General features: G+C 39.3%; 1 protein-coding gene and 1 long non-coding RNA gene across 2 annotated transcripts in view; one reads left to right on the forward strand and one right to left on the reverse strand.

Annotated features, from left to right (window-relative positions):
* Positions 1-8,279, reverse strand: part of LOC124864901 — a 32,113-nt gene extending 23,834 nt beyond the window's left edge. The window contains exon 1 of the long non-coding RNA XR_007037378.1: positions 6,967-8,279. This is a non-coding gene — a long non-coding RNA (uncharacterized LOC124864901). The remainder of the gene's footprint in view (positions 1-6,966) is intronic.
* Positions 8,280-8,824: 545 nt separating this feature from the next.
* Positions 8,825-12,401, forward strand: LOC124864900 (transcription factor Sox-8). Its single transcript, XM_047359860.1, has 3 exons — positions 8,825-9,452; positions 9,755-9,990; positions 10,096-12,401. The coding sequence occupies exons 1-3, from the start codon at positions 9,037-9,039 to the stop codon at positions 10,839-10,841; spliced, it is 1,398 nt and encodes a 465-aa protein (XP_047215816.1). The 5' UTR covers positions 8,825-9,036; the 3' UTR covers positions 10,842-12,401.
* The last annotated feature ends 14,210 nt before the right edge of the window (positions 12,402-26,611 follow it).

The raw sequence follows: 26,611 nt of genomic DNA on the forward strand, positions 1-26,611 counted from the left end.
AAATGCCCCATTCCTTAAAAGTCATGTGCACCATAGATCAATGTTCCTAATGCCATTTCTAGCCACTTATGGCCAACTGGCCCCCATCTTCACTCAGATCTTCAAAACATCTCTGGAGCTGTGTGCGTTTCCCTCATATATCAAATGCTCCACCATCATCCCAGTCCCCCTAGAAACACACCATCGCGGGGTTAAATGACTACAGACCTGTTGACATCTGTGGTCATGAAATCCTTTGGTGCTGAAGCATCTAAAGGATATCAGAGGCCCCCTACTGGATCACCTGCAATTTGCTTATTGAGCAAACAGGTCAGCAGATAATGCAGTCAACCTGAAGCTACACTTCATCCTGCACCACCTCAACCACTTGGGGACATATGCCAGGACTTCAGCTCTGCCTTCAACACTATCAACTCAAACATCCTCCACCAGACGCTCACCCAGCTCATAGTGCTGTCCTTAACCTGTCAGGGGATCACCAGCTTCCTGACTGACCTACAGCAGCATGTAAGGCTGGGAGCATCTTTTTCCACTCAAGAGCCATCAGTACCCAGCACCCCCCATGGGTGTGTTCTCTCCCCCCTGTGCTTCTTCCTGTACATAAATGACTGTACCTCAGCAGACCTGTCTATGAAACTCCTGAATTTTACAGATTAAGCCATTGTTATTAGTCTGATCCAGGACTGTGACGAGTCTGGATACAGACAGGAGGTGATCGGCTGGTCCACTAGTGCGGTCAGAACCACCTGCAGCTTAGCCCACTTCAGAGAGTGGAGAGGTGCTGGGTCAATATATTGTAGAATCTGTTTTCGCTCCAATTACAGCACCAAGTCTTTTGATGCATGTCTCCTTTGCACATCTTGACACCAAATGTTTGCCCATTCTTCTTTGCAACCTCAGTAAGATTCAACCAAATCTCTCTACCTGCTTAAGAAAAGCATACCAACAGCATGATGCTGCCACCACAATGTTGAACAGGGGGATAGAGAAATCAGAGTGGTGCACAGTCTTAATTTTCCACCAGACATAGCGTTGTATGCACCCTAAAAGGATTAGACATACTATATGGCTAGTGGCAAACTAAACATGACTTCTTGTGGCTTTTCTTAAAAATTTCCTCTTGCCACGCTTTCATAATGTATGTAATTGTAATTGTCCCGTCAACTGATTATCCATTCTGAGCTGTGGGTCTCTCCAGCTTCTACAGTTTCTTTGGGCCTCTTGGCTCTTTCTCTGAATGATGCTCTCCTTGCCCGACTGAAGTTTAGTTGAACAGCCATGTCTTGGTAGATTTGCAGCTATTCCAGTTTCAGACAACAAATCAAATAGACCTCCATGAGATCCTGAAAGCTTGAAATATTGTTTATAACCTTAAGGATGTTCGAGGTTTCATATTCATACCAATTTCCTATATATGAAGACTTTTTCCTGCCGACCAGTTTATTGTGTGATACGGAGTATGCAATCGTAAAAATTGAACTTTGTGTGGATGTGTCAGGCATGTGTCCGCTTTAAATCTACATTGAGTCTGGTTTGAGTACCTGCGGACATCCAAGGAGTGAAGTACGCCCGACTCTGTGGGAGCCTTTACCCTCCATTAAACCTCCCCACAACTGTATCCCTGACATTGCTGATCTGTTCCCTGTTCTTATAAAGCTGTTTGTTCACAAATGTTCTCTAACAAACCTTGGCACCATACTTAAGTTCTACATAACTTACTATCAGTTCAGCTTTTGTTCATGGTCAAGTTTTTGGAGTCAGAGTTATCTGTCTTCTCCTTAAAATACAGTAATACAGTTCCTGTTTGGTTAGTCGAACACAAAAAAAAAAACATTTTCTCTGTTGCTTGTGTTGGATATGATGCTGCTGCCCTTGTCAGATAAGTTCAACGATATACGAAACAAAGTCTCCTGATTCTGTTGGAATCTTTTTGTGGCAACAGATGTCAGTGTCTGTGCTGTCACAGAATTTGTAACCATGGTGCTAATCTATGAATATCATAGCAACGCCTTTTTCAGTTTGCAGTGCAGACCGTGGTGGGTGTTTTTAGGAATAAGATTAGGAGTTGACAGCATGTGTGCAAAATTGTGTCAAAGATGAGGATTTATAAGCTCTTCACTGATTAAAATTGAATAAGAACATTTCATTCTATGATATCCATACACACCCTATGGAAATACCTACATGGCTGAAGAATCATATAATTAAAGACAAAACATGAAAAATAAAAATCACAGACTGATTGGTCAACCGGTTAGCAGCAGGTGTGCTGATGTGTTCTTGACCACGGCCATTCCTTCAAAGGTTGCAGACTGGCTGGAGACAGACATACTAAGTGTTGCACATAAATATTGGCCGGTACACTGGAAGCCTAATTGGAGAATTTGATCCGCCTGACCAATAATCACTTTAATAGCGTATAAATTATCCTGTAATATATGAATTGCACACAGGAGATTTGGGGTTTTAAATTGCATTGTACTGCATGCATTGCACCCCCTTCGGCATTGGGTCCTATTTGTGCAAACTTGTACATGCACCATTCTTTAGTCTTGTTCCAGTAAAACACATGGATAAGAGTGTTTCTAATTCATGTTTTCTTTTTTTTGTGTGAAACAATAAGCAAGATGAAGTCTCTAATTTACAAGGTAAAGTCTCTACAGCCAGACAAGGGCATTTAAATAGTGTTGGTGTTACAGAGAGGCCTCCCATTTCCCGTAAAGTCAAAGGGTGGGCTCAGTGTTTTCTTGTTGCTCTAAGCCTTGTTCTAACTGTTTGCATGGTCCAAACCATGCAGTTCATGAGAAAATTAGGGAGATGATTTAAGACAACGAAAGACCAAAAAAGTAGACAATGTGGGAAACTCCACAGACCACAAATTCCTTTCAAAATATGATGAGAAGAAAAAAAGGGGTATTGTAAATCATATTTATATCATGTCACGGGGAAAGAAAGAAACAGACATTTCCAGTCTTCTTACATAATTAAAGACAAATCTGTTTTCTAATAATTGACAGAAACTGTTTTGTTGACAACAATTATGAACCTCACAAATTAACTTGGTGATCTGCATGTATCATTTGCAATCTCCTCTCTGCATTCTCACTTTCATCCCAAGGATTCTTTTTTAGTTTCAGATTGCTGTAATGCTAATAGAGATCGTTCCATTGAGTACTGAGAGGTTAATCATATGCCAGATGCTATTTTTATATAAATAAAAAAAACTTTTTTTTTTTCAGAACTGTTGGCCCTTTAAATTGTTTTAGTATCTTTTGTGAGATACTGGTCTCATTTCCTTCATTTCTTCTTGGTCTTGGGCTTAACTGTATGTAAAGAGCACACAGATGTAAGTGTAACAAGTTGACAACATAGTTCAGCAAAATACTTAATCCTGCAGTTGAAGGGACGTCTGATGTTTTTTCTGTATTATTAGCTGAATGTAGGCCAGAAACCTTTTCAGTTAACAACAGTGATTCACCCTGAAATATTTACATTTTTAAATAAGCTACTATCAATTTAAGTACTTCTCCTAACATAACAGCTTTATTAACTTCTAGGTTTTTAGGAAACATTATCATTACCTGAACACAGTGGCGTAAGGAACAACCTACATACTGATTATTTTAACATCAAAGGTTTCAAAAGAGATCCGGAAAACATTTATCCTGTCACAACAATAAAAACCTCCTTGTATATATTTGCTAATTCAACTGAAGTCAAAGAACGATCAAACCGCTGCCTCACAACAGTCATGTCAGAACGAAAGTAAAGCAAATAATCTGGAAACGCTTTGGCTCTTTTTTAACTTCTGACATTAAAATGGAAGAGTGAGTGAGAGCCAAACACACCCAGAGAAATTATGAATAACAGTTTCCATTAGGTTCCAAACACTCACACTCCAAAGCTTTCAAACACCACCCATCAATGCACCTTGCTGCATTTACTAATAGGTCTGAATAAAACCTGCTATTGATCCAGTGAACCCCTCATTATGGTGTTTTAATGAATTTAGTATTCTGTGAGGTCAATGTCAACAGGAGGAACTAACACGCAGCAGCTGTCATGTGGGTTAGACTGTGATTAGAAGCAGTGCAGTCAAACATCTCCAGGTCTGTGGCCTCACCTGGCAGACAACCTAGTAAATGTATCTGGCTGTAAGCCAAAATGAACATTAATTCGGTGTTCAGAGTTCAGGGGAGTAGTAGGTTTAGAGTTGAGAGGAAGATCATGTGGACCAGTCACAGATACTTTAGTATGCATGCAAACAGCCCTCAAAATATCTATACCTAAAAGTGTAACAGTACCCTATTCTGTACATCATCTCTCACTGGGTGGCAAAATGTAGGCATGGCTGATCAAAAACCAAAAACCAAAAAAAAACATAATTATTTTCCTATCCGGTATCCAAGCCTCCCACTTGTATTTACTGTAACTGTAAATTTGGCACTTATGACATTCTTTCTTAGTGTGGGAAACCATAGATAGAAGTGGTCTGGTTGATGTGGCATTTGGGTGAAGCATGGTTTGTTAGCAACCCAGGAGTTCTTTCTACATATGGTTGTGCAGTGGTTGCGATCGTCTGTGTGAGAAGGAGGGCATGCCACTCTTCACAGTTCACCCAGTTTATGCCAAATCATTTGGAGAGATTATTTGACCATATTAAAGCCTGCTTTTTGGGCTACAGTTTAGTTAGATTGTCTCTGTGGCTGTGGAGACAGCTGGGATCCATGTGGGGAACTAAAGAAAGTTTGACAGACATTTTGTGGTGCAGATTCTATGAATTGTGCACAAAAATTAGGATTTCTATAAGGCTGAGTTTCTTGCTAACCAATTTTTACCTTTTGTTTAAAAGTCCTTCTAAAAATAGTCATATGAATGACTTTTTTTACATTTTGTCATGTTATAACAACTAATTGCATTTTATTAGAATTGTATGTGATAAAATAATTTGGGGTTGATTATGAAATGAAAGAAAAAGAAAACATTTCTTTTTCCAGAAACAAAATCTGAAAAGTGTGGAGTGTGTTTGTATTAAGCCCTGTTAATTCTGATACCCCTTTTTAAAACAAAGGGCAACAAATTTCCTTAGAAGTCAGCTAAATTGTAAATAGAACCCACCTGTGTTTACTTTATAAATACAGATGTTCTGTGACTCTCAGAGGTTTGTTAGAGAACATTAGAGAACAAACAACATTAATCAGAGCAGCAGGTATGAGGCCTGTGGTAACTTTGGAGGAGCAGCAGAGATCACCAGCTCAGGTAGGACAATCTGTTAACATTACAACTATTAGTTATGCACTTCACAATTCTGACATTTATAAAAGAGTAGCCAGAAGAAGCAACTGTTTAAAGCCACAAATAGTCATACTGCATTTGCCGTTACAAGCCAGGTAGGGGACACAGCAAACATGTGGAAGATGGTGCTTTAGTTAGATGAGTACGAATCAAAACTATGCATGGTGAACAACCAACACTGCACACGACCCTTGCCACACCATTCTCCAAGGCAACATATTGCTGTGGCAATGCTTTTGTTGAGCAGGAACAAGGAAGCTGGTCAGAGTTTAATGAAAGGATGCCAAATACAGGACAAAACTGAATTAAAAAAACTTTGTTAGAGGCACCGTACACATATGAATCTATACAGTACAATATCAAGGCAATGTAACTGCTCCATATACTCAGTTTAATAACTTGGCAGGAATGAAGAAATATGCCTAACTGTACTAAAACACAGAAGCATAGAAACCAAAGAGGCCAAAGAGAGAAAGATTCCTGTGGGTAACTGTGTAATTTAATTTAGTATGCACATTAGAAGCCAGGGAGTATAATTTACATGTTGGATATAAGCGACTTGGGCCTATGCAGGAGACACAGGCAAACTAGTTCTGAAAATCAATAAATCTAGGGCGTGGTGCATGGTAGAGCATAGGCACATCATTTTCAGAGGCTATGTGTCCTTGACGCAGCCCTCCAGGGTTAGATTCCCGACCCTGCCCTATGCTGCATTCTTCCCCACTTCTTGCTCTGCCTATTTCCTGTCTGTTTACTGTGAAATAAAGGTCACTAGTGCCACAAAAGGAAAATAAATGTTTGCAACGCTTTAGAGATACAAGTCAGAGCAAACAGGAAAATAAAAATCTTCCCTAACTCTGAGGACACTGTATGTTCATGCTTGGTTACCTCTTCGTCTCTTGCCCCTTCCTGTTCTAATTAGGAGCCCACAAACTCTGGTTAGTTTCACCCCACATTTCAGGCAGGATGGCTAGGTCTGGTAAAAACTGTCTTCGTTTTTCTGTCCCTTCCAGTCAAATCCCAAAAATACTCAAGACACTGTCCTAGCTTAGCTGTAGCGGACTTTGACTGTCCCTAACAATTTGTCTTCTTTTGGCCACACAGTTAATGACAAAATGAGCAGTTTAACTAAACTGAGGAACTGACAATGATTTACCTTTTAACTCCATTTTGCTGCACTAATAATCATGGAATTTGTTTTGTATTATTACACCTGATTCTGTAAATGCTTATTTTTTTTTATTTTGTTTTAGTGTAAGATAAGAATCCAATGTGACAACTACTATTTTACATTCCTGTGTCATGTATGTTGATAATTGTATGCTTACACACGTGTATGCAATGCATGCATGTTCCTCAGAACACATTTGCAATGAGATGGCACTTTCCCCTGGATCAAATTGAAGCCAGAGACATTTAAGCTTGTCAGTTAGCTGATGTTCGGACTTTTTGCATGTACAAACACACACACAGACACACACACACACTCATACACTGAACCCTAGTGCTTTGACAACAGCTGCTAAAAAGGAAGCTGGCATCGCGTTCAACATGTCAGACGTTTTCAAGCCTTTTTTTATTCATTGGAGTTTACTGCTTTTACAGCATAAGATACAATACTTTTTCAACTTAAGATCAGTTTTAGTAAAAGTAAATATTATAACAACTTACCTTGGTGTGTGAGCCATCGGAGGTCAGCATGCACAAGTGTCAGTTTCTATTATTTCCACATTAGAGATCCTGTTCCCTTAGCCACCTGCAGTGTCCATGGAGTGAGCTAAACTGCTGTCCAGCACACACATACTTTGTCTTTTCACAGGAAGGTTATTGATAAAAATCCTCCCACAATATATGAACAAAGACAGCTGTAACAAAAACAGTGATTCAGTACTGCTGCTTATCTCCCCTTCTCTCGATAGTGTACCTTTAGGGTCATAAAATAAACGTTTCACTGGGTGTGAAGGGTTTAATGTGGAAACTAACTAACTTGGTAAAGGTTGGAACTTTTTGTTACAGTTCAGAAGGGACTCATAATGACCTATGAAGATGGAACTTTCCAAGCTGAAGTGGGTTCAGAAGTGAGGCCAAAAGTTTTCATTTGCTTACATTTAAATGTGGTTCTTGACTAAAATTAACTTACCAAGGAAATGTTAAAATGAAAACATAATATCATGATCTGAGCCTAGCTGTAACTGAATTACATTTGTTTTACAATAAATGATTAACTATTTATTTTTTTTAATCAGTAGGATAGGTGTAAAAATTGCATTCAATATATTTTGGTGGATTATAATCAGCAATTCATAGAATAAATAATGTAATTTTAACAGGTAAAATATATATTTAAATAAGTGTTAGATTCCAGCCGGTTTTTCAAATATACTTACCCAACGAAATTGATTAAATACTAATTACCAAAATTATTCTGGCTTTTCCTTCCATGCTAAAAGCTCTTCCGCTGACAAGTATGGCTTGTCATTCCACCCAAACCTGGAATTGGCCCGGAAAAGTCAGAGGTCACCAGACAGTCTTGACTTTGGGATCCAGTATAATTGCAATGAGTATAAAACATATTTAAAAAATATTTTTTAGCACTAGTGACAGTTTGTTTATCTTAAAATACGTGGCACGCCGTACTGTAAAACCACTATTTGGCAACAAAGTTAATTTTGTGTTGGCATGCATAGGGGGATAGCATTGTTAACAGCTTCGGTTGCATAGTAGAACAATTAGAAATTAAACTGGTTTTCTAACTTGTAACTAAAAGAAGCTCTACCCAGCTGGGGGGTCATTTCCAGTGCTGTTGCCAGACTAGTTAAAGCTGTTTACAAACTGAAATTCTTCCCCCAGCACAGAAACCTGTCTAACCACCAGTTTTAGGGAAGTTTATAACTTTTACTAAGTTATATATTCATTCATAATGCAACCCAAACATTTACTATTCTCTGTTGTACAGGTAAATAGGAATAGCTAATGAGTGATTGAACCAACATCTTCAGTTAAATTCGTATTAAACTAATTTGGTGGGACGTATTACCAAAATTAATAAGCAAATTTAGTTAGAATTTAAACATTAACTGTTATACTGACAATGCTTAGGTATATAATTTTAACAACTAATATTTAACACTCTGCAAAATTCATTTTTATAGCATAACATGCAATTTACATGCCAAAAAACATATTGTGGCACTCACATTTCTGAATATATATTTAATATTTATTCTGTGGATTTTTTAAATATCAATGATCCAACCCGTGCAGAATACCGGTTTCTGAGTGAATATATTTTGCTATTTTGTTATGCCATTGCAGCACAGAATGTATCACAGTTTGTACAGCTCCTGCAGAGCCATAAAACACTATGAAAAACACAAGTATTATAATAATGAAACCCCACAAATCCTTCGACCAATGACGAGAAGGTGGTGATTTGCTCCAGCCAATCCCAGGCGGAAGGTGGGGTGAGAGATTTAAAAGTCTGACTCAAGTTGCAGTCGGCTCATATTGTGAACCACAACTTTGACGACCGCACCCCCAATGGCAGTTTAGGAAAAACAAGACAAACAAACAGGGGAAAAAAACAAGTAGGCGCTCCAGGTGACTGAAACGGTTCAAGGAATTTAACCAGCGCGCAGCGTGGGTAAAACGCGCAGCGGCTTTCTTGCTGCGCGCTTCCTTTTCTTTTTAATCCTATCAAAACAGTTTTGTACTTTTTATCTGTGCTGGACTGAACACATTATGTTAAAAATGACAGAGGAGCATGACAAGTGTGTCAACGACCAACCTTGCAGTCCATCAGGGACAAACAGCTCCACGTCCCAGGACGAGTCCGACTCCGACTCACCGTCCTCACCAGCGGGCTCGGACGGCCAGGGATCCCTGCTCAGCGGGTTGGGCAAGAAGCTGGACTCCGAGGACGATGAGCGCTTCCCAGCCTGCATACGGGACGCGGTCTCGCAAGTCCTCAAAGGATACGATTGGTCCCTGGTTCCGATGCCAGTGAGAGGCAACGGATCGCTGAAGACCAAACCGCACGTCAAAAGACCCATGAATGCGTTCATGGTTTGGGCACAGGCGGCCCGCAGGAAGCTGGCGGATCAGTATCCACATCTGCACAACGCTGAGCTGAGCAAGACACTGGGGAAACTCTGGCGGTAAGAGAACTTTTATTATAGGAGAAATGTATGAAGTAAAATAAAATGTAATCCAGGTTTTAATAAAATAAGCACTAAGGCAGTTACTGACACTATTACTGCAGATATGAACTCAGGTACAGTCAATTAAAATTAAGTCTGGGTTGACAAAACTTGACAAATTAGTTGACAAAAACTATAGTCTAAAGGCAGCAAATATGCTTAAAGAGCTATTTTTAAATTAAATGTAGCTTTCTCAATCCGTTATTTTTTTTTTTGCTGGTCAAATTTTAAAGTTTTTTCTTGTATATTTTTTACAACAGCCTTCTTTCTGAAAGCGAGAAAAGGCCCTTTGTAGATGAAGCAGAGAGACTGCGGGTTCAGCACAAAAAAGATCATCCAGACTATAAGTACCAGCCACGGCGGCGGAAGAATGTGAAACCAGGCCAGAGCGACTCAGACTCAGGGGCAGAGTTGGCACATCACATGTATAAAGCTGAGCCAGGGATGGGGGGACTGGCAGGAATGCCTGATGGACACCACCACCCTGAACATGCAGGTATGTAAACCGAGAATGCAGACAGGAGTAGTACTTTTTAGGGTTCGTGGTTATCTTTAGTTTGAGTTAATCGCTAAATTTTATTCTGAATATTTTAATTTACAGGGCAGCCTCATGGACCACCTACACCACCCACCACCCCCAAAACAAATCTCCACCACGGAGTTAAGCAGGACCTGAAGCACGAAGGCCGCCGCCTTGCCGACAGCAGCAGGCAAAACATTGACTTCAGCAATGTGGACATCAACGAGCTGAGCACTGATGTCATCAGCAACATGGAGACCTTTGATGTTCACGAGTTCGACCAGTACCTCCCGCTAAATGGCCATGCATCGGGCTCCTCCGCCTTATCCTCAGACCACAGTCATGGACCGGTTCCGGTCCCCGGCAGCTCCTATGCTTCCTCATACAGCACTGGTGCTTCATCCTGGAGCCGAAAATGCGTCATGTCCTCCACTTCTCCCCCTGCCGGCGAGGTCGGCCAGCACCGTCTCCACATAAAAACAGAGCAGATGAGCCCCAGCCACTACAATGAGCATTCCCATGGGTCACCGTCACACTCTGATTACAGCTCCTACAGCAGCCAAGCCTGTGTCACCTCAGCCACTTCGGCCGCCTCGCGTGCTGCCTCATTTTCCAGCTCCCAGTGTGACTATACTGACCTGCAGAGCTCTAACTATTACAGCCCCTACTCTGGCTACCCCTCTAGCCTCTATCAGTACCCCTACTTCCACTCATCTAGGCGGCCCTACAGCAGCCCGATCCTGAATAGTCTATCTATGGCTCCAGGCCACAGCCCCACTGCCTCCAGCTGGGACCAGCCCGTCTACACCACCCTGTCTCGACCTTAAAGAGGACCAGAAACAGTCTGTTTGCACCAGAGACTCATTCAGTTTGATGCACTACTAATGAAGGACATAAGGCAAAGGCGAAGAGCTCTATGAAGGGGCCTGTAGGGCCACCTGCGACCCTTTGAACATGAAACAAACACAAGAAAAAGTGCCTGCTGATTTTATACAAAGTTCTATTGTTGAGATGAAAAAAAAAAACCACACTTGTACAGAGTTTTTACACAAAGAGAACTTGTGTCGTTAAGAGAGCCAAACTCCTCCATGAGGACATGTTACTTAAGCTGGCTTCTTGTACATCCCTATGCTTTTCAGTTTGAATTACAAAAGTGCACCGTCAAGGTGAAGGTGCAGATTTGCTGCAGGAATGAAAAGGTTTGGCTGTGCACACATGACCAGTTATGCTGAAGCTGTAGTAAAATTTAAATGATGGCCGGAGCTATATAAACGCAGCACACTATTTGCATCAATGAATCAGACTTAAAAGGAAAAAAGGCTCATCTGAATTTTGTGTCATTTTGCATAAGAAGTCTTATATGTATTTATGTTTATGCATTATTGGATTTTTGTTTTTTAATAGATAAACACATGGTACATGTGAGTTCCTTTTTTTTGGTTATTTAGAGTACTGTTTTATTGAGTTAATGAAAAGGAGGTAAATTAAGTGAAGCACCGTGCATTTAATATTCCGTTGAATTTCCAGCTGGATCTCCATTCCAGGTTTGGGACAGACAGGACCAACAGACTCTTGCGCAGGACTCAGAACAGGTGTCTGAAATCTACGCTTGGCAAATCGCAATTAGTCATGATGTGGGCTTAAAGGAAATGGAGTAAAACAACACCACACGTTGAGTGACACGTCAGCTGGACCTATATATGTCCATGGACAACGCGAGAATACTTGAGCGAACATGCATCCATGTGTGATGGGAGAGATAATGTGCAGATGCATGTGTGAGAGCATTTTATTGGGGGACTGAATACATATCCCATGACATAATCATAATATACACCAAATGATACAGAAAACATCTTTTTTTTTTACTTTATCCCCTGGAAGTTAATTTAAGCGTGACTGTTTTCCCATATTTATTTCATTAACCATTGAAAGGCAACTCACTGCTGCATAAAACTGTTTTTGTGCCTTCTAATGCTTATTGTCAGTATTTTAAAATGAAATTGAATTTTTTAACTAACAAACAATGCACTCCAGAGACTTGCTCGTCATTTTGTCCCTAATTTGATATCATTCCCTAAAGCATCAGTTTGCAGAATAACAATATGGCATAACTGTATTTTTGTGCATCATTTGGAAAGAAAGGCTGTGAAAATGATTGTTCTATTAACTAGTTTCATGCGCACATGCACATCTAACCCTTTTTGCTGGCCGTTTTTAAAAGAAAAAGAAATAAACAATAGATTTTCTTGATGTTTTTCTTTTTTTGTTCCTCTTATTTTCCAACTACACTTCCGTCAGTTCCGTCTTGTACATTTTTGTGCTCAAATATATTTGGAAACGATTGTGGAAAAAGCTATAATAAAATGAGAAATATTTCAACTGTGGATTTGCCCTTGTGCTGGTTGGTTCCTATTAATCTACATTTTTTACTTTGAAATGAGGGAGGCTTCACATAAAACACATTAATCAATGATTTGCTGGTATTTTACCTCAAGGGGAAACATTTTTAAAAAAGCATTTAAAAAGGTAAAAGATCTTTATAAAAATTTTATTTTTTGTTCAACTTTAAGTATTTTATTGATGGCATTCTGCAAATGCGTATCAACATATCTATTCAAGTTGTAAACTTTAGATTTATTCATTGAACAAGCAGCATAAAAAAATGAGAAGAGATCCTGTCTCCTTTGGTCCAGTGTTGGCTCTGGCCTGGCATGCCAAGCCACCGTTCCTAACCAGTCCAAGGACGAAGCCAAGTGCCAGGGCCGCTCTGCTGAATTTTAATGATCCATTATGCTGTGGATGGGGCCCTATTGTGTCCCTTTATCCGGAGAGCTAGAAAGGAATTAATTGGACAGAAAATGGAAAGGCAAGGGGAACTGACAAGCCATTAAGAGTGTCCTGAATGGATGATTAGATTCACTAAGGGGAAAATCTCCCCCCTCATATTGCAGCACTCCACAAACAACAAAAAAACAACAATAAGAACAACCGCATTGACCACTGGACTAAATAGCAGAAATAATATCAGTGCACATAATCTGAAGATAATAAAATAAGATAATACCACAGCAGATGGGGTGTGGGTGGCTCAAGAGCGACTTGTTGTTTTTCTTCCCTCAAACTCTTTTTTTTCCCAAGTGTTTGCCAAATACTTTCAGGAGGAACTCTTGAGAAAGAAGAGGAGTGAATAAAAGTGAGGCAAAAAGGCTCTTCAGGGTGCTTGGGTCCTGTTTCCTTGGAACAGATCCACAGTTTCTGATTAGGACTCTTGGAAGCCCAAATGTAAATAGGAAGGAATTAACTGCATCAGGGAGCTTTACTGTCAGACAAACTATCACATTGCATTGAAGAAATGACTGCACAGTCTATGAATTACACTATGAATTATGGCTCGGTGCTATTATAAGCTTCTGGTGCAAAACTACTCCCAAAATACACTGCAGAAAATTAATGCATTAAATAGAAATATTTTTTACATTTTTGTTTTCGTTGTTGTTGAGACTCTGAGACATTCCAGAAATCAAATAAAGTTGATGGAAAGGAAATGGCGTTACTGGAAGTCAAATTGTGGTCGTTTGCCCACTGAACATGATGGAAAGGGAGGATGTACCCTGTTAAGCTGCTGCTTTCAGTCACCTGACCACGTAAGCATTGTCAGGAATTGAGACAGCTAACCTGGTAATAGTCTCATCCCGCGTAATGAGCCTGGCTGACTCAGGGCATGTTTTGGTGAAAAGGGAGGGATCTGGGAACTGTGAAAACCCCAAGAATGTGAGGCTGATTTGCAAGGGAAATGAAGTGGACATAAAGCACAGTTATGGCCCACTTCTGAATCGGCATCGCCCTATTCAACAAAAAAGAGTTTCCTGAATGTTCTCCGAGACTTTGTTCGGTCAGTTGACATGTTTGTATGACAAAAGGAAAAAAAAAACAAAGTTGCAGGTAAGAATTTATCTTAATAATGTTTGCACTGTTCAATGCCTTGCAAACGTATTTATGCCCCTGGAAGTTTTTCACATTACAACCATGGAATTTGGTGTATTTTAATTGGATATTATGTGATAGACCAACATAAAGAAGCACGTAATTGAGAAGTGGAAGGAAAATTAAACATGTTTTTTACTTTTATGATACAAATCTGAAAACCTTTGTGTGAATTTGTCTTCAGTTCTGAGTCATTGCATTGTAGAACCACTTTTTATCACAATTACAGCTGCAAGTCTTTTAGTGTTTTGCAAATATAGAAGCTGAAATCTTCACCCATTTCTCTAAACTTTGACTAAGCCATTCTAACACAAGAGTCTGTGATCTGAATATTTTGTTGTAGCTCTTCCTGTATATTTAGGACCGTTGTTTGCTCAGAGGTGGACCTTCACCCCAGTCTAGAATGGGTTTTCTTTCAGAATTACCCACACAGCATGATGCAGCCACAGTGTTTTCAGGGTGACAAGCAATGTTCGGTTTCCACCACACATTTAATTTTGCATGTGGTCAAAAAAGTAAAATTTTTGTCACATCTGACCAGAGAGCCATCTTGCACGTTTGTTGCGTCTCCTACATGGCACTGATTTTCTAAGGCCTTTTCTCAACAAGGACACTTCTTACCGATGTGAAGGCCTGATATGTGGAGTGGATCACTAATAGTCACTACATCAGGCATGGATCTCTGTAGCGCTTCTAGGTTTCTTTATATTTATTTATTTACTTTTCAAAAGGTTAAAGGTATATGAATACTTTTGCAAGGCACTGTGTACATCCACTACAATTTATGTCAGTGACCAGATATTAATATATATTTTAAACTCGGTAATTTTACTGTAAAATTTGTAACTTTTGCTTATCTGCAGCAGAAATCCTTTTTGTTTGCAATAACATCTCGCTTCACATGCAAAATAACCACATAGCGCAAAATTTTAGCATCTCCACCCAAGCAAAAAACTTCCTGAAAGTTATTTATCTCGTCTCCTTGTTCCACTCATGAACTTTTGGATTTGTGACATTATGTTCCTGTATATGCAGTTATGACCAGGCCAAGCAAAACATTGTGGCAGACAGACCAAAATCTAAATAGATTCTGGTTCTACTGAGGACTTGAAATGAAAAAAGAATGTTGCATAAAGAAAAAATGCTTATTTTCTATCACATCTGGTGCTACTAATGTGAAAATTAAATTAGTTTATGTTTGTAAAACTATTTATTGGCAAATTAGGAAAGATCAACCATAGCTTTAAGTATCAAACTTCAAAATTATAATCTTTAGCCAGTTTTGAAAGAAAATCCATTAATTCCCAGCAGTGTTATTTTTGTCATTTAGTGAAAAAGTAATAAAACCTTAATATGTAAGTATTTGCAAATATATCTCTATCAGTTTGCACCTATTGCATGCCAGATGTGAGAAATTACAGAAAGTCAAAAAATATTAAGATCCTGCTTTTTTGTGATTTGATAAGAAACTTTGTTATATTATAGATTTCATACACTCTCTTCAAGCCAGCCTAAGATTGTAAAGGCCCTAAGTGCAATTTCAGTTGGGGATTCACTTCCAGATAAACCCATCACAATTATTAAAGACTTGATGCAGTCAGGATGGATAGGCTTTGCTTACAATTGACAACAGCAAAAATGGCTATTATCTGCTGATCTGCTTATTTACAGTTACAGTGGAAATACAAAACCAGCTCAGACAGTACAATAAAGAAATAATTAATGGAAAAGGGGACTCAGTTGAAGTGAGTTTCAAACTGAAGGTTTTAGATGGACACTTAGCTAAATTAGTTAGATAACGTATTGCCAACTATGGTGGGGTTTAAGCGATTAAGCTAGTAAAATTGTTGGAGAGGGGTTCTGGTAAAGTTGATGGGCCAGAAAGACCGTGCTGTCCCCTTACCAAATGTACACTGCTCAAAAAAATAAAGGGAACACTCAAATAACGCATCCTAGATCTGAATGAATGAAATATTCTCATTGAATACTTTATTCCGTACAAAGTTGAATGTGCCGACAACAAAATCACACAAAAATCATCAATGGAAATCAAATTTATTAACCAATGGAGGCCTGGATTTGGAGTCACACACAAAATTAAAGTGGAAAAACACACTACAGGCTGATCCAACATTGATGTAATGTCCTTAAAACAAGTCAAAATGAGGCTCAGTATTGTGTGTGACCTCCACGTGCCTGTATGACCTCCCTATAACGCCTGGACATGCTCCTGATGAGACGGCGGATGATCTCCTGAGGGATCTCCTCCCAGACCTCCTCCGCCAACTCCTGGATAGTCTGTGGTGCGACGTGACGTTGGTGGATGGAGCGAGACATGGTGTCCCAGATGTGCTCAATCGGATTCAGGTCTGGGGAACGGGCGGGCCAGTCCATAGCTTTAAGGTCTTCATCTTGAAGGAACTGCTGACACACTCCAGCCACATGAGGTCTAGCATTGTCCTGCATTAGGAGGAACCCAGGGCCAACTGCACCAGCATATGGTCTCACAAGGGGTCTGAGGATCTCATCTCGGTACCTAATGGCAGTCAGGCTACCTCTGGCCATGCAGTCCTCCAAAGAAATGCCACCCCACACCATTACTGACCCACTGCCAAACCGGTCATGCTGACGGATGTTGCAGGCAGCAGATCGCTCTCCACGGTGTCTCCAGACTCTGTCACGTCTGTCACATGTACTCAGTGTGAACCTGCTTTCTTCTATGAAGAGCACAGGGCGCCAGTGGCAAATTTGCCAATTTTGACGTACTCTGGCAAATGCCAAGCGTCCTGCACGGTGTTGGGCTGTGAGCACAACCCTTATTTGTGGACGTTGGGCCCTCATACCATCCTTATGGAGTTTCTAACCGTTTGTGCAGACACATGAACATTTGTGGCCTGCTGGAGGTCATTTTGCAGGGCTCTGGCAGTGCTCCTCCTGTTCCTCCTTGCACAAAGGTGGAGGTAGCGGTCCTGCTGCTGGGTTGTTGCCCTCCTACATCCTCCTCCACGTCTCCTGGTGTACTGGCCTGTCTCCTGGTAGCGCCTCCAGGCTCTGGGCACTACGCTGACAGACACAGCAAACCTTCTTGCCACAGCTCGCATTGATGTGCCATCCTGTTGAGCTGCACTACCTGACCCACTTGTGTGAGTTGTAGAGTCCGTCTCATGCTACCACGAGTGTGAAAGCACCACCAACATTCAAAAGTGACCAAAACATCAGCCAGAAAGCATAGGTACTGAGAAGTGGTCTGTGGTCCCCACCTGCAGAACCACTTCTTTATTGAGTGTGTCTTGCTAATCACCAAAGATTTCCCCCTGTTGTCTATTCCATTTGTACAACAGCAGTGAAATTGATTGCAATTTGATTTCACAGATGTTTGATTTATTTAGAGTTATATTGTGTTGTTTAAGTGTTCCCTTTATTTTTTTGAGCAGTGTATAAAGAGTTGCAAGGTTTGCTTGTGCCTCGGGTCAGCTCTACACTGACAGTAAGCACTATTCCTTTGGAGTGCCTAACTGTCTTGTATTTAATGAATAACACCTTTAAATCGCTGTAAGAAATGTAACAACCATGAAACATAATAAATACTACAACTGTTCTACAAGAGATTTTGCTCAGCACAGGTGCAGTGTTCTTAAAATTATTAAGAGAAAGTTGATAAAAAACAACACTTTGACATCTGGTCATTTTCAGCTCCCTGAACAGTTGTCCACAGTCTTTCACTTTGTTTTTTTATTCGTTCTCTCCTTTTCACTTTTCTTGGCAAGTCTTGATCGTGAATGGGGTGACAGCATAGCTGCTCATCTTATTTCCACAGCTTCAAGACTGAGACTGTGTTTTCATTGTCACAGCTATTTTGCTTTTGTTGAACTATGGCAGTCTTCCATGATCATGTATTGTATATATCTTTATGTAAACAAGTTCACCTTACCCATTTTCAAGTCCTTTTTCTCCCCATTTAAAGCAGTTTAGCACACTTTAGTTTAGTGGTAGATAATTTGGCTTGTTTTAAAATTCTATTTTGTAACAGGATACCACCAAACATTCAGACTGGCTGTTTGCAGCAATCTATGACAGGCCGGCACAATTAACCACACTTCCATCTAAATTTCAGTTTCAGCCCCAAATGATCAGAAAAACAATGTAAGCTTCACAAAAGATTAATTTTACAAATATTTTGTCACATTCTCCTTCCCTTACAACTAATGCAATGTGGACAATGTGGATGGAAAAAATCCACCTGAAAATCTGATATTGCGGAATTAATATGGGATGTGACCCAAAGAAAATTAGTTTTCTCTAAGAAACTAATTAGTTCTTCTGAGTAGTTTTTCCAACCTTTTCCATGACTACTTCAGTGCGCAGTAAAACAGTGGTACGGGAGAGACCATACTGGTCGCAGCAGCGTTCTGTCTGTGTGAAATGACCTGTTCATTCAAGGGTCAGCTCTTTTTCACATAGACGGCATAAATGAGGCGATAATGATGAAATATAGTGGAAAGATTATGTGCATATCCTAGCAAGGACTGTGTTTTTTATCCCAATATCTAAGAGAGATACTTTATTGCAAATAATATAATTTTTCAATGACTAACATACATTTTTAAGGACTTCACCATAAATATAATGCCTTTTCATCTTTTTTTTGTTTTTTGTAGACACAATTGTAGCGTACACAATTTGATCACCAGCTAAGCAATCCTGCCACACCTTTTTTGTAAGCATGAGCATTACAGTTCTCACATGACATGTAGTCTGCACATGCGTGTCTCAGATATGGCAACAACACTCCAATAAATACAGTACTTCATCTCATACAACACCATAAAAATGCTCATATTGGCATTCTTGTATATTGTACATTGAAATTCCATTGCAAGATGGTAAGTTGATACTTAAACATGAAAAAGAAACCTCAGGACAGTGACGTCATGGCAAACGTAAAGTACCCTGTCTTAATGCAGTTGAACACTACTAATTTGTCACTGTTGATCCCAATGCACATTAACTATTCAAAACAGGAGAACATCAAAAGTGAAACACATATTTCAATGAAGTGACAACTTAATGTTCCACAAAATCTGTTTCAGTTCCTCAGATTCAAATCTTAATAATATACATTTTATCAAGCAAGGTAAGAAATGTTATAGTGAATAATTAATATATATTAATGGAAAATATGGATAAAAATGGAATTTGGAAGGCATTTCTAATTTCTTCCATTTTGTCTGCATATGCAGTGTGTTTTCAGATTCTGTGAATAATCGTGCAGTCTAATTGACTTTGACTATGATTTCAATTTTAAATCTAAACCAATACAAGTGGACACTTGATGCCAACTGAGACACAGTGAGTGATTCAAAACAGTTATGTCAAGTATGGAATCTCTCCACTCGCTTCATGTAATTAAGTGCAATGAATTAACATATTACCCCCCCCCCCCCCTACACACATTGACATTGTTGTCCGGTCCCACAGCCCTGACACCCATACAGTCCTATGTTACCAGTGAAAAAGAGACAGAGAGAAAGGCAGAAGCTTGTGGAGTCCTGCAAGACCCTGGAATTTCAAGTGTGGGAGGCACATTTGCTTCAAAATTTTCATGCACAAAGATTGCAGTAAATGGATGACGAGAAAAAATGTCCACGATTGTGAAGAAAGAAAAAAAGACATTGCAAAGAAACAAACAGAAGATTCACGTAGTAAGCAAAGAAAGAGAACATAGTTTTTTCCCTTTCTTCCTTTTTTGCAGAGCTGTTTGGCAGAAAGTGCAGCAGGGACAGCAGGCCCAGAGTTTTTAAATGTTGCTCAGTGCTGGCAGAGCCATGTGTGAGTGCACTCTGTGGGAGCACTGAATTTTGTTGCCCAGCACAACATGGTGATTCAGACACAACAGCAGAGACCATCAAAACCCATTTACCCTCCTAGAGCATAAAACCCCCAAGAGATGGTAGTTTTCTCAAGGCCTGCCATGAGGAATGCATTTTAAAACTGTGTCTGGGATGCTCCATTTTTTGTGCTTTCACAGTCCCTATTAAGCTAGAAAGTACATCGCAACATATTAGGAGACAATCGCAATATTTATCTAATATGCACATGATCAGCAACACATGGCCGTCCTCTCACATTTGATAGCGTTTGTGGTATGACAAAGAGCAGGGGAAGAGGAAAAAATAGGGAAGAGTTTGTTCTCCCATGTGGTTTTGGCCTGTTCTGAGGGGGTTTGGAGCCCGGCCAGTCTTTCCTGGGGTTAGTTTTTGATATGGATGGGATTCATTATGTAACTGAATCTATTGTCGGTGGAAAAACACCCCCCAAAAAACCCAATACGGGGCCAAAAACAAGGTGTGTTCAGAGAGGACCTGAAAAGCAAGTGAGTGAAAGTGCATTTACACCACCTTCTTTACAGCTTATCACAGTCTTGACTGTGAGAGGAATGGTTCATGCTTTGGCTTTAAAGCATCACTATTTCCATCCTAACAGGTTTTTCTCTTTGCAGGTATAGTGAAAAATCTCTCCTGAATTCATTCAGTTATTTTTTATACATCTGCAAAGAGTCAGTGCAAAGCCTGATCTGATAATCATCTTCTGAGAGCTACAAATGGATAGCATCAACGACATTTTCCCAAATATCTACAAAGCAGCTTCACTGCTGTTTCCTGGTCTTCAGATTCAATGAGGCTAAGGATCTGGGATCTATATTCAGGGCTCTGACTGGACACATTTTGACCCAGCAATATACTTTAATCTAAGTCATTCCAATGTAGCTCCAGCTGAATGTTGGGGTTCATCCTGTGTGAAACACCACCCAAGTCTTGCAGCATTTAAATGGTTTTCCTCCAGGACTTTCCTCTATTTAGCTCTATTCATCTACCCATTAACTCTGACTTCTCACCTTTCTAAAGAACAGTAATCCCCACAGCAAGATGTTGCTACCACAATGTATTACATTGGGGAATGTGTGTTCAGGGTTACAGTACCTTACCTGTTTTTCAGCTTAGGTGGACATCCATGTCTTATCAAGTTTAGATTTGTTCCATACCCTTTAATTTTTGTATGATGGACTGAGCAGTGCCCATAAGATGTTCAGTGTGTGGAATATTGTTTTACAACCTAACCCTGACCAGCCTGGGGTGTTGGTCTTCACAATGCTTTTTATTCACTAATGTTATTCAACAAACCTCTGAAACCTTCACAAAAGAACTGTATTTATTCCTAGGTTAAATTATACACAGATGGACTCTATTTACTAATTAGGTGAACTCTGAAAGGGATTTGTTTTTTGGGGTATCAGACAAAAGATGTTTGAATAGAAATCCATGTATACTTTACTTCTCTTTGCATGTGTTACTTTATGTCCCCAAAGAATAAACTAAGTTTTTTTGTTGTAATGAGACAAAATGTGAAAAAAGCTGCTAGGTGTCACTTTGCCAACCTAAATCTGCTGCTTCCAGCCCTGCGCTGATGGTCACGTCTGCTCTCATGCACAAGAAAAGAAGGTACCAGATGAGTGTCTGGTGAAGCTGTAGACCAGTTTGATTTGACTGTAGCCAACAAAATGGTGCTCTATGCAAATAGGGACAGTCATCTATATTTGGGCAACCAGAGGCTAAGGGTGATTTGAATGAATGAAAATGAGAACAGCATGTTTGCTGTTTGAGGGCAAGATATTAGAGGCTCAAAGATAAAGGCATACTTAAATTTTACAGTCTTACTTGCATGTTACCGGTGTAATATTCCAAACCTGGTATGTTGCAAAATCTGTAGGGAAATAAGGAATATAAAATTGATCAAAGGTGGTGTTTGGGTCTAGAAATAACAGCTAGGAATAACAGCTTTGACCACAAAAAGGATTATAAGGCAATACAGGGATAGAAGAACAGCAAATAGTTTCAGTTTAACTCAGTGTTTCTTAATGTAATTTTTGGCGAGGTTCTGCTTCACTGTTTTCCCCCATACTGGAAATCAAAATGACAACAATCAGTGCTCAAAACTATACAGTCAATTTGTTTTTTATTCGGAATCAACATCAAATCCTGACTAAAAGGCTTACATATTTGAGTATTCAATAAACAGCTTCTTAATTTTGTACTGATGAGAAACACGTTAGAAAAAAAAAAGATTCAGTTAAACAGTCCAGATCTCACTTCTGAAGTATTCTGTGTTGGACACTAGAAATCTCTCATGACCAGAGATAAAAGCCTCCTTCACAAGTTTCTCCTCAGTTCTTCAGTCAAGAGTCAAGAAGAAACACCCCGTTGTCATCTTATGTGCCACTTCCAGTCACATGTCACAAGCAGACAAGCTGCATCACTCTCAATTAACACCAAGTAAAAAGCAAAACAAAAAATGACATGACAATAAAGTAATAATCTTGTCAGATTTTAAAAGTCTGAGACAAAAACACGAGAGGATGTTAGAGATACTGAACTTGACACTGTAAGGTAGATGTGACCAAATGGTTATTTTGTCACAAGACAACTTATTTCTTCTTCCAGTGAGTTTGAATTTACACCCCCTGAAGGCAGGGTGTTTGGTACATACACATAAACATAAATCCATGGAAAATCTAAAGGGTTTCATGCATTTATAAAAGGCAATTGCACTGTTGAAAATATGCTAAAGTTTTCTTGTGAAAAAAGAATATGTATGACTGTCGGCAGTTTTCTTTGGGAATTAGTGTGTTTTGTTGAGTTATCTCCTATTTTATATTACATTAATTTATTCATATGATTTGACTTCATTTTATCCTTTAGTCTTGTTGCTTTGACACAACTGCATAGGCATTTGGTGCCTCCTACACTTATTAGTAACCCTGATAAAGATGTGTGAAATTAATTACAATAATTTCCAGTTTCATTGAAGTTGCATAGTCTCAAACAGAAAATTTAGGAAAAATGTATCCTTTATTTCAACTCCTTTTATTCAGTGAGGAAACACTTCATTGTTAATAGTCATTTAAAAACTGCTTGTGACATAATCCCTCTACAGTAAATTTAAATGAACCTTTTTTTTTGCTCTATTTTTTCACATTTAACAGAATTAATTATTGAGTTTCTGCTCCCTGGGGTTTAAATGTACCTTGATATAGAGACCTATTTCTTTTAGCCACTGACCAATAGGTTGAACACGGAGCCATATTTATCTTGCCATAACACACAATGAGTAAGATGGCAAGGGAGGTAAAGGAAATCTTCCATGTTCACAATTAAAGAACTCCAGCAAAGAATGGCACCAAGTCTCCATAACAAATATTAGATAATATCTACAGGCCAAATACTTGTTTGATGAAGATGCCAGGATCTGTGATGCTGTGGGCCTGTTTCTCTTTCAAAGACACTGGGTACCTTGTTAGAGTACATGGAGTCTACTTTTTTGAAATACCAGAAGAAAACCTAATGAGTTGTCATTTTGGTGGGATTTGCTCAAAACACCACCAGACACAATATCAACCTTTTTCAATGGCCATCAGTCCCCGCACCAGAACATATGAAGGGACCCAGGACCCATGAGATTTTGCAAAGAGAAATGGTCACAGATTTCTCCAACTGAGGGAAACTAAAAACTGAATCACTAGTAATTCTGTTAAAATGATGATTAATACGTTTACAGAAATTAAGTTTGAATTCAGTGAAATATAATGCAACTGCAGTAAAAGTGAATTTACACATCTTCACCAGTGTGCCAGTAAACATGGCAGACACTTTAAATGAATCCCGTATTTTTACCTTGTTATCATTTAAGTTGGAGTTTATAAGCCTAAATTTGGTCATTTTTCTTTATCTCCTTTATGAAATCACAGATGCCCACCAGATCTTGGTTGCATAAGAATTGTGCACAGGCAGGAACTGACTTGCACAGCTAGCCAGGTAGCAGCATCACAAGATCTGATTGTGTTGTTTTGGGTTAGAATGCCATGTGGTTTGGGAGGATTTTTAAATAAAACAGATCACTTACTAATGTGTGCAATGATATCCCTGAGAAAAGGTGCTCTCGTTGTGTGCAAGAGGAGGTTACTGCAGGTGAGACATTAACACATATGATTTAGGAAATAGCGAAAAGACTCTTCATGTTTGGAAATTTATGGATTACAATAATAATATAACTTGTTTTTCAATGTATTTTCAAAGTTTTTTCTATTAGCTTTAAAGCCAACACACACATCATATGTGAGCGTGTTCATGCATTCTTGAATGTCTGCACATTTGTGATTGTGGCCAGTCTCCCAGGATGGGGCTAATCCCGGGGTGGCAGCAGTGGAAGAGAAAGTCTGCCCATGTGCAGATCTTTCAACTGTGGTTTGCAATGTTTAGTTTTGTTTCATCAGCCAAACTTGAAAGTGGTCCAGAAAAGCTTTTAATTGACCATGATTCCAAAATCCCCCTGAATCCCAAAGCCAAATCACACTCCCTGCATCAGGGGTATATAAGTATAAAACAAATCCTCAAATTGTGATCTTGATGGACAGTTTGGTAGTGTGGCGGTTAAACACTGTCACCTCAAAGCAAGACAGTTTCCATTTAAGTCTCAGCTGGAGTCATTCTGTGCCGAGACTGCATACTTATCACTGTGAATGTGTGGGTTTTCTCCAGCTATTGCGGCTTCCTTCCACAATCCAGAAACATGCATTTCAGGTGAATGGGGATTATAAATGATTTAGTCTTGATTGTTGCAACTCCCATCAGTTGTACACAATGATTGATTCATCCCTGTCAGCAGGTTTGAACAAAAAATGAATTAAAGATTGTAATCTTGATTTGCTCCAGGTAAAGGCGCTTGTCTAAGATTGATTAACTTTTTATCCCATATTCTGTACTCATTTTCTCCATTCTCACGTCCCCATTTCTCCTTCGTCAGGGCACCTGATTTGGCATCAACATGAACCACTTTTTGACAGGAAAGTTGAGGGGATTTCCTGCTAATTCTTGGGCTGCAGTCCATCTCTGTCAAATACAGCCCACAGTCATATAATTTTATCAAATTGCAAGAAGACGGGAAAATGCTTATCACATGTTTTTTTAGTCAAATAATGTTAAAACATTTAACTATTACTAATCTAATTTAAAAAAAAGGCCCAATATTCTTTTGTTGCTTTGTACATGTAATGTGGAGCATAATTCTGTTTAAAACAATTGCAGTCCAACATCACTAACCAGATCAGACCAGATTTTAGTGGAAAGTACATGGCAAATAATTTACTAGTACATGTTAAAGATTGATATAAAACCAACAGAGCCAACAGTCACCTATGCATGCTGCTGATTTGTGTAAAAATAATTTATTAAAAGGGGCATGTTAAAAATAATAGCAGTGGAGTTTAATTAGTGAGGTCACTCATTCTGTGACCAATCAAGTGAATGTTGATTAATGATAAAGGAGGCAAATGTTGTACAGTTCATTTTGATAAAAAAAAATAAATGAATAAAAAACAAGAACTTGATCATAGAGGAGCAAAACCCTCTCCAGTTCTCTGGGAAGAGTAGGTATCTTGCAATCTGAAAGTTGTGGGTTCGATTCCAGCTTCCTTCTGCCACATGTTGGCACCTCACCTCAAGTTGCCTACCGATTTGTGTATCTGTATGAATCTGTGCACATTTGTGAGTGTGATTGGGTAAATGTGACTTTTTGAGTGGTTGGTATGACTGGAAAAGAGCTATATAAATTCAGTCCACTTACTATTTACCATTTAAAATATAAAGGAGTCTAGAAAATGATAAGCTGATTGCAAACACCTGACCAAAACCAGAAAGATAAGTTAGATCATAAGATAAGGATCAAACAGGCGACCATGGTTTAGTGGGTAGTGTAGTCATCGTGCAATTGAAAAATTGCTGTTCTATTCCACTTCCTTCCAGTCACATGTTGATGTACCCCTGGGCAAGGCACTTAATCAAAGTTGCCCACTACTCTCCAAATCAGTGTATGAATGTTTGTACATTTGGGAGTGGGACATGGTGAATGTGGCCCGAGTGTGAAGTGCATTGAGTGGTCTATCTGACTTGAAAAGTGCTATATAAATTTTGTCTATGTACCATTTAAGAATCAACTGGCAAAGACTCAGCCAATGGTGAACTGTGAGTACTGTAATAACCATCAATTTGAAGCCACAAGATCAGGAAAAAGCCCTCATGAGGTCCCACTGTTGAAATAAATTACATGAGCTAAAGAGGTTTGGCAAAGTACACAGTAACTGGACTAAAGAGAAATTTCACAATATTTTACAGACTGGTATAAGCAAAGCTGTTCTTTTTAGGGGTCTGGATACTCTGTTGGAAGACCCACAAGCTCTGAATTCAAGTCACAGTACACTGTGAAGCATTGTGGCTTAGGTTTCGCTATAGAGATGTTTGTGGGACTATGATATCAGGCGCATTTATTACATAACAGGGATAAAAGATCAGTTTTAATGCATCAAACTACTTGAACAGTTTATGTTGTCTTATGCTGGGAGGGAATGTCCTTAAGATGTGTGTTTCAATAACAGAACAATCACAAACACACCAGTAAGCAGGCTGTATTTCATTCTGGACCAAAAATATTAATGTTGTAGAGTGGCAATCCAACTCCATAAAAAACAAGAAATACAGAGGAAACATGTAATGTAGTCCAA

This window comes from Girardinichthys multiradiatus, chromosome Y (genome assembly GCF_021462225.1).
Source record: "Girardinichthys multiradiatus isolate DD_20200921_A chromosome Y, DD_fGirMul_XY1, whole genome shotgun sequence".
Classification (NCBI taxonomy): domain Eukaryota; kingdom Metazoa; phylum Chordata; class Actinopteri; order Cyprinodontiformes; family Goodeidae; genus Girardinichthys; species Girardinichthys multiradiatus.